Genomic DNA, 7898 nt, shown 5'->3' on the forward strand with positions numbered 1-7898 from the left:
GGTGGACGAGGGTTCACAAGGATTTGGTTTCACGGTGAAGAACGAAATAATAAACGGGAAGGCGGCAGTGATAGGATTCTTGCTGCTGTTAGATTTTGAGCTATTGACAGGTAAAGGTCTATTGAAGGGGACAGGGTTCTTGGACTTCCTTTACTCTGCTTCAGATGCTTTCAAGTAGAGAATATTATTACATCGTTGGTCTGGTTTTGCTTGCCTCGTTTGGTGCAATTTGCCGATAATCAAAAAAAAAAAAATACTTCTGTGGACATCCCACCATGTCTTAGTATATAGAGATTGCTTATGCTCTGTCTTTGTTTGTGTGTTTTACCTCTTATACGAGATTCTTTCTTCTCCGTGAGTTAATATTATAATTTTCAAGCAAGATATATTCAACTCAAGTATCATCGACCCTGTCACCTTTGTAGCAAGAGTAAGGAATAATGTTTTGTGTACTAAAAGAAGAAAGGAATATCTCTTATGTAGATAAATAGATAAGATAGTGAAGGAGAGAGTTACGTTCATTGCATTCAAATTGGGTTGCTCCTGTCCAATCCAAAGGTGAGTGATTCCGTGTGCTGCGGGAATCTTAGTTATAGTTTTGTGTAAACCATTAACAAATTAACTTAAGAGACCACAAATCCGTTTTCGGTGTGGAACACGAGACAAGGACAAAATAAATATTTTCTGTCTTCTAGTCAAACTAAGAAGGCCAAGAAAAGAGCACCCCTCGTTTAAGACTATTTGGTGACGTCACGCCTGATGGGATTGTAAGAGAGAGAGAGAGATAGAGGCAAGTCTCATGTTTTCTTTTTCAAGTTTCAGCACGTGAGCGATGTCGTGATGAAACTTGTGTGTGTGTGAATTTTATTGATATAGGTCATCGATGATATGATGACTCTCCTCATCTCATTTGTAGGCTACATCTAGTTTTGTTTACCACGAATATTTCTATTTTAATTTTTGATATCATGTACTGTATATCTTAAATATAAAAGCATGATTCTGATTAGCAGCAATTTAAAAGTTGATAATCCATCCACACTGCACATCATTGGTCATTGGTCTACCAAGGTATATAGAACTAATATATGATGAATTTTGCACCAATTTGTTTTCGAGTAAGTGTTTTTTGTTTGAGATATTTCATAAATTTCAAGCTTTTTGTAGCTTAAAGCCTTAACAGTTTAGTTTTTTTGTTTGTTTAATATTCGACGTAAAATGGAGAAAAAAAATAAAATAATTTTACGTGTAGCTTTTAGTTTACATTTTACAATTTTAGATCTGCAACTAACTCACCACCAATCATCTCATAATTAATGTCTATAATGATCCATATTACCCACCGCTTTTAATATACGTTGAAAATTCATTTATTTATCCAAATGGGGTATTTTTAGTTGATGTAAACCTCAACAACTTGAGAAACTTGAAAACATGACTAGAAGCCTCCAAAGACCCCAAAAATGAAAACTATAATAGAAAACGTCAACCAGTGTGAGCCACATGGCCATATCACATATTCACCTGGTCATACTTTGACCATATATTTTTTAGTTTTTTTCTTCATAACCCAATTTAAAGTTATTATACATTTCATGCGATTTTATATTCCCATCCAACTCTAGACCACTCCCTGTAACGTATTAATATACAACACTTCCTCTCATGATCAAAACATATCATCTTTACATCCAGCCAAGAAAAAAAAAATGGATTCATCAAGAGACGCCGGAGAAACTTATCAGAGCAAATATAAAGGTATCCGTCGTCGGAAATGGGGAAAATGGGTATCGGAGATTCGTGTTCCGGGAACCCGCCAACGTCTCTGGTTAGGCTCTTTCTCGACGGCCGAAGGCGCTGCCGTAGCCCACGACGTCGCTTTTTACTGCTTGCACCGACCATCTACCCTCGACGACGAATCTTTTAACTTCCCTCAATTGCTCCCAACCTCCCTCGCTTCCACCACATCTCCTAAATCTATCCAAAAAGCTGCTTCTGACGCTGGCCTGGCCGTGGACGCCGGATTCAACCTAAACAACGACGGTGCTGTGTCTGGTAGTGGTGGCACCTATGAAGATAGATCGCCAACGGCGGACATGGAAGACGAGNTTAGTTGATGTAAACCTCAACAACTTGAGAAACTTGAAAACATGACTAGAAGCCTCCAAAGACCCCAAAAATGAAAACTATAATAGAAAACGTCAACCAGTGTGAGCCACATGGCCATATCACATATTCACCTGGTCATACTTTGACCATATATTTTTTAGTTTTTTTCTTCATAACCCAATTTAAAGTTATTATACATTTCATGCGATTTTATATTCCCATCCAACTCTAGACCACTCCCTGTAACGTATTAATATACAACACTTCCTCTCATGATCAAAACATATCATCTTTACATCCAGCCAAGAAAAAAAAAATGGATTCATCAAGAGACGCCGGAGAAACTTATCAGAGCAAATATAAAGGTATCCGTCGTCGGAAATGGGGAAAATGGGTATCGGAGATTCGTGTTCCGGGAACCCGCCAACGTCTCTGGTTAGGCTCTTTCTCGACGGCCGAAGGCGCTGCCGTAGCCCACGACGTCGCTTTTTACTGCTTGCACCGACCATCTACCCTCGACGACGAATCTTTTAACTTCCCTCAATTGCTCCCAACCTCCCTCGCTTCCACCACATCTCCTAAATCTATCCAAAAAGCTGCTTCTGACGCTGGCCTGGCCGTGGACGCCGGATTCAACCTAAACAACGACGGTGCTGTGTCTGGTAGTGGTGGCACCTATGAAGATAGATCGCCAACGGCGGACATGGAAGACGAGAGCGAACTTAGCATCTCCGTGTACGATTATTTGGAAGACGATCACGTTTGAGTAGGTTTTTAGCAATTAATACAGGATGTGCTTAGTTTTAGGATTTGTTAAAGTTTTATTATTTTCTGTTACACTTCTGATTCTTTTTTCCCCTGCCCTACGTGAGCTCTCATATCTCAGGCTTCTTTTCTTATGATGTTAGTTATATACCCAAATAGCTCAACCGGTTAGAAATGTTGTTTTGGTGTTTCATATCCGAGTTTGAGTTGATTGTTCTGTTTTGATAGGGATCATTTACACTTTGCAGACGTAATGCGGTTTAAAACTACACAAAGCACTCTTGTATATACACACGTATTTAGAACAACAAATCACCACAAAATAATGATTATGAAATTCTCGTACTCGTATTATGTTCAACACCAAAAGTAAAGGTTGTCGGGCCTTACGTACAATCAAGAATAGGCCCAGTTTATGAAATAATTGAGACCCAATTATGACCGGAGGGAGAAAAAAGAGAGAAAAAAAAAAAAAATCAGACAGTGAAAGGTCGTTGACCTATTCCGTTATCGGCTCCTCCTCATCATCATTTGAATCTAGATTCTAGAAAAAAATAAGGGAGTCATAAACATTAAGTGGTACGCACGTTCCAGTTTCTCTATGACAACAACAAACTCACAAAAACGTGAGAGAGACAACAACAGCAACAACAAAAACGAAAGTTTTTTTTTTTGTTTTGGGTCGCCGACCATATCAACCAGACCAGAGTAGAAAGATAGATAGATAGATAAAAAGCAAATCGGCAAAAAACATTTTTTTCCCCATTAAGTAGGAGTTTGGAGTGGTCGGTTTTGTTTATGTAATGGGTTGTATTTGCGCCACCGCACGTTCCCCTAGCGCCGCCGTTACCGATAAAGACCTATTAGATTCGAGCAAATCAATCCTTCAACTCATACCTCATCCTCCACCGTCGTCGTCTTCGTCTTCATCGAAAAAGGGAGGTTCCTTCACACGTACGACTTCGGCAGCTTCCATCACCATTGTGGCTAATGGTTACCCTGCGGCGCGTCGTCCCTCCACGTCATCATCTGATCGAAACAGCACCAAACCGGTGGTTGTTGTTGGAGCTCCTACCAGGAACCCTACCAGAAGAGTCGTCACAGCTATGCCCGTTGGGCAGCCGATACATCAGCAGCCGGGTCGTGTGGCCAGCAATAAAACGGAACTCACCGGCGTAGAATGGCCCTCTTGGTTGGCTTCTGTTGCCGGTGAAGCCATTAAAGGATGGGTTCCTCGTTGCGCAGAGTCTTTTGAGAAGTTGGACAAAGTTAGTTTGATCTTTCTCTGTTTTCTTTCGTTTTGTGACTTGTGATCATCTGAAATAACAACTTATGTTGTTTGTGTATTGGTTATAGATTGGACAAGGGACTTACAGCAGCGTGTACAAAGCTAGAGACTTGGAAACGGGGAAGATTGTGGCGATGAAGAAGGTTAGGTTTGTGAACATGGATCCAGAGAGTGTCCGGTTTATGGCTAGGGAGATTCTTATTCTTCGTAAACTTGACCACCCAAATGTTATGAAGCTTGAAGGTTTAGTCACGTCAAGACTCTCAGGTAGTCTTTACCTTGTCTTTGAGTACATGGAACATGATCTTGCAGGTCTAGCCGCAACTCCTGGAATCAAATTCTCTGAACCTCAGGTATTATTACATATTCTGACAGACTTTAAAAGTTTGGAAAAATTAAAAGTGAGAAGAGAGAGTCTTGTTTTGGTTTTGCAGATCAAGTGCTATATGCAACAGCTGTTCCGTGGACTTGAACATTGCCACAGACGAGGTATTCTACACCGTGATATTAAAGGATCGAATCTTTTGATCAACAACGAAGGTGTCTTGAAGATTGGTGATTTTGGATTGGCGAACTTTTACCGGGGTGATCGAGATTTACAGCTGACAAGTCGTGTTGTAACTTTATGGTACAGAGCACCTGAGCTTTTGCTTGGTGCCACTGAGTATGGACCAGCAATAGACCTGTGGAGCGCTGGTTGCATTCTCACTGAGCTCTTCGCTGGAAAGCCTATTATGCCAGGACGCACAGAAGTAAGAAAACTCTCTGATTCAGATTCTAGAAACACAGCTACTGAGATCATTCTCCTTTTTTTTTTGCTTCTCAGGTGGAGCAGATGCACAAGATCTTTAAACTCTGTGGTTCACCTTCGGAAGATTACTGGAGAAGAGCAACACTGCCACTAGCAACAAGCTTTAAACCAAGTCATCCTTACAAGGCTGTACTTGTTGAAACCTTTAAGCATTTCCCTGCATCAGCTCTGATGCTTATCAATAAGCTACTGGCTATAGAACCTGAGAAACGTGGATCAGCAGCTTCTACCTTGAGGAGTGAAGTAATAATATAATGATACTAACCATAAATCCATGTTTCTTAAATAAGTTTACAAACTTTTCAGTGACCAGTTTTGAATTTTCTTGTTACAGTTCTTCACCACTGAGCCACTCCCTGCTAATCCATCAAACTTACCTAGATACCCACCAAGCAAGGAACTTGATGCTAAGCTTCGTAATGAAGAAGCAAGAAGGTAAAAAAGCTACATTACATCTTCATATACTGGTTCATTTCTTGAGGAGTTTTTTATGAATCTTTTTTGGTTGCAGGCTAAGGGCAGAGGACAGCAAGAGAAGAGGGGGAGAAACTGTAACAAGAGGACGGCCAAAGGATCTTAAAACTGCACAGACACCTGAGTTTATGGCTGCAGGGCAGTCCAAAGTCACATGCATCAGCCATAAGTTTAAAACAGATGAGGAAGGTGGAACCGGGTTTAGGATTGAACCACCAAGAAGAGGGATTCAACAGAATGGTAAAGCTCATGCTTCTTCAATGGTTCACCCAACAGTGGCTGGTAAAGAATGGAACAGAGGTGGGAGCATGAAAAGGCAAACTAATGCAGAGCTCAAGTCTAGAATATCTCAAACAGGAGACTTGTCTGGTGAATCTTATAGGAGAGATTCCAACAGAGATTACTCAACCGTAAGCCTCTTTCTTTCCGCTCTACTTCTTTTGAGTATCTAAGCCTTTGGTATGTAAACTGTTGAGTTGTTTTGGTGGGGTTTCAGGGAAACGCACCAAGGAAAAACAGAATTCATTACTCAGGACCATTGATGCCTCCTGGTGGAAATCTTGAAGATTTGCTTAAAGAGCACGAGAAGCAGATCCAACAAGCTGTCCGAAAAGCCCGTGTTGAAAAGTCTGCATCAAGGAAAAACCAAGGTTTAACAACAGGACAACAGCAGCAGAGATACACAGGAAGAAATGCTCGGTAGCTAAAAAGAGAAAGAAACAAAGAAGAGATTTTAAACAACAATACATAGCAACATGTTTGAGGTTCATCAAGCCATAGAACTCATAAGCGTTTTTGTTCTGTACATGCAATGTATAGTCCACTTGTTTCTTAGACCAACAAGAGTGACCACACTATAATGTCAAACTTCCTTTTTGTACATACCCAATGGTCATTATTGAGTTGAGTCAAGCAACAAACATGTATTTGCAAGTGAAGTCTTCCCAAGTGCCAAAAACAAAAAAAAAAAATCTTCTATGATACTAACTGGCTCAGTCCCAAGATTTCCATATTAACCTGTGTATTTTTATGAATATTTCTCATTTAAAATTGTTATACAAGTTATTTGTGGACCTATTTTTAAAAAATTGTCGTAAACAAAAAAAGGTCTTATAGAAATGTGGGAAAGCTGGAACATCGGGACGAGTAAGGCTAGAAATGAGGGTAAAGAAGAAAAGATCTGAAAGAAAAATAAATTAGGAAGAGACCAGAGTCGTTGGATTTGTGAGTGACTTTTGTAAGTTGTGAGATTAACCGCAGACTCGTTCAAAAGACCATCCTCACTTTCCTAGGATCCAAGTAATCAAATTACTTACTTTATAAAAACAAACACACATCACTTTTTGTAATCCTCATTAAACCAGTAAATTACTCTTCTCTTTTTTTTTTTCCTTCTTTTTTTTGTTTTCTTTTCTATACATATTGTAACAAAAAATAAATACATTTTCTTGTATCTTATTTTTTATTTTTGTGGAATATATTAAAGAAAACACAAGACAAGAATGACATACGACGTACCTCTTCCAGCAGTAAGTATGCTTTGTCTGTAACTCTCTTTTTTTTTTTTTTTTTCTTTTTCTTATGGCAAGAGTGTGGAGTTTTGGTCCGATTTGTCTTTTCACTAAGTTTGGAACACATGAATAATGTAGTTTCATCAATGAGGCTCTAACAGTTTTATCCGATTTTTCATTTCCTTACGTTTGTTACATTTTCCTGTGAAAATCAAAACGTAACGTTAATCGCTTTTAGTGCTTATTTATTCTTCAACATTCACATTCCTATATTTACCATGCCACAAATCTTGATCAGGGTGATGAGGAGAACAAAGGAAGATCAACGGACAAAAAAAACAGGGAAATGGATTACAACGATTGGTTACCAGTCACAGCGTCTAGAGAGGCCAAATGGTATTACTCCGCCTTCCACAATGTCACGGCCATGGTTGGCGCTGGAGTTCTTGGTCTCCCTTTCGCCATGTCACAACTTGGATGGTAATTTTTTTTTGTTTGATTTGAAAATGTTTTGTCTTCTTCATAAGATAAAGTAGTAACTGACGATAATTAACATTTGATTATGTAACAGGGCACCTGGACTTATTGCGATAATAATGTCATGGGCTATAACATTCTACTCGTTGTGGCAAATGGTGAATTTGCACGAAGCAGTTCCCGGGAAACGGTTAGACCGTTACCCCGAGCTAGGCCAAGAAGCTTTCGGGCCAAGACTAGGTTACTGGATCGTCTTGCCACAACAGCTTCTGGTGCAGATCGCTTCCGACATAGTCTACAACGTGACCGGAGGCAAATCGCTTAAGAAATTTGTCGAGCTTCTCTTTCCTAATCTCCAACATATCCGTCAGACTTATTACATCTTAGGATTCGCCGCCCTCCAACTTGTGCTCTCTCAATCTCCTGATTTCAACTCGATCAAGATCGTGTCTCTCCTCGCCGC

The 7898-nt window shown here is 39.8% G+C and overlaps 4 protein-coding genes across 4 annotated transcripts in view; all 4 read left to right on the plus strand.

The window, feature by feature from the left end:
* Positions 1628-2117, plus strand: LOC109125025 (ethylene-responsive transcription factor ERF020-like). Its single transcript, XM_019227116.1, has one exon. The coding sequence runs from the start codon at positions 1710-1712 to the stop codon at positions 2115-2117; it is 408 nt and encodes a 135-aa protein (XP_019082661.1). The 5' UTR covers positions 1628-1709.
* LOC104701819 (ethylene-responsive transcription factor ERF020) lies at positions 2344-3108 on the plus strand. The gene has a single exon (XM_010417560.1). The coding sequence runs from the start codon at positions 2426-2428 to the stop codon at positions 2873-2875; it is 450 nt and encodes a 149-aa protein (XP_010415862.1). The 5' UTR covers positions 2344-2425; the 3' UTR covers positions 2876-3108.
* Positions 3539-6157, plus strand: LOC104701820 (probable serine/threonine-protein kinase At1g09600). Its single transcript, XM_010417562.1, has 7 exons — positions 3539-4142; positions 4231-4515; positions 4597-4914; positions 4989-5216; positions 5308-5408; positions 5485-5857; positions 5944-6157. Exons 1-7 carry the CDS (start codon positions 3678-3680, stop codon positions 6148-6150), a joined length of 1977 nt encoding a protein of 658 aa, XP_010415864.1. The 5' UTR covers positions 3539-3677; the 3' UTR covers positions 6151-6157.
* Positions 6876-7898, plus strand: part of LOC104701821 (lysine histidine transporter-like 5) — a 3756-nt gene continuing 2733 nt past the window's right edge. Inside the window, exons 1-3 of the mRNA XM_010417563.1 lie at positions 6876-6976; positions 7257-7438; positions 7530-7795. Coding sequence (XP_010415865.1) covers positions 6950-6976; positions 7257-7438; positions 7530-7795 — 475 coding nt within the window. The 5' untranslated portion in view covers positions 6876-6949. The remainder of the gene's footprint in view (positions 6977-7256; positions 7439-7529; positions 7796-7898) is intronic.

This window comes from Camelina sativa, chromosome 7, assembly GCF_000633955.1.
Source record: "Camelina sativa cultivar DH55 chromosome 7, Cs, whole genome shotgun sequence".
Lineage (NCBI taxonomy): Eukaryota > Viridiplantae > Streptophyta > Magnoliopsida > Brassicales > Brassicaceae > Camelina > Camelina sativa.

Excerpts from the sequence above, each read along its gene's own strand:
- LOC104701819 (XM_010417560.1), top strand. The coding sequence starts at position 2,426 with ATGGATTCATCAAGAGACGCCGGAGAAACTTATCAGAGCAAATATAAA.
- LOC104701820 (XM_010417562.1), top strand. The coding sequence starts at position 3,678 with ATGGGTTGTATTTGCGCCACCGCACGTTCCCCTAGCGCCGCCGTTACC. Across the intron at positions 4,516-4,596 it reads TCAAATTCTCTGAACCTCAG|ATCAAGTGCTATATGCAACA; the intron begins GTATTATTACAT and ends TTGGTTTTGCAG. Across the intron at positions 4,915-4,988 it reads TTATGCCAGGACGCACAGAA|GTGGAGCAGATGCACAAGAT; the intron begins GTAAGAAAACTC and ends TTTGCTTCTCAG.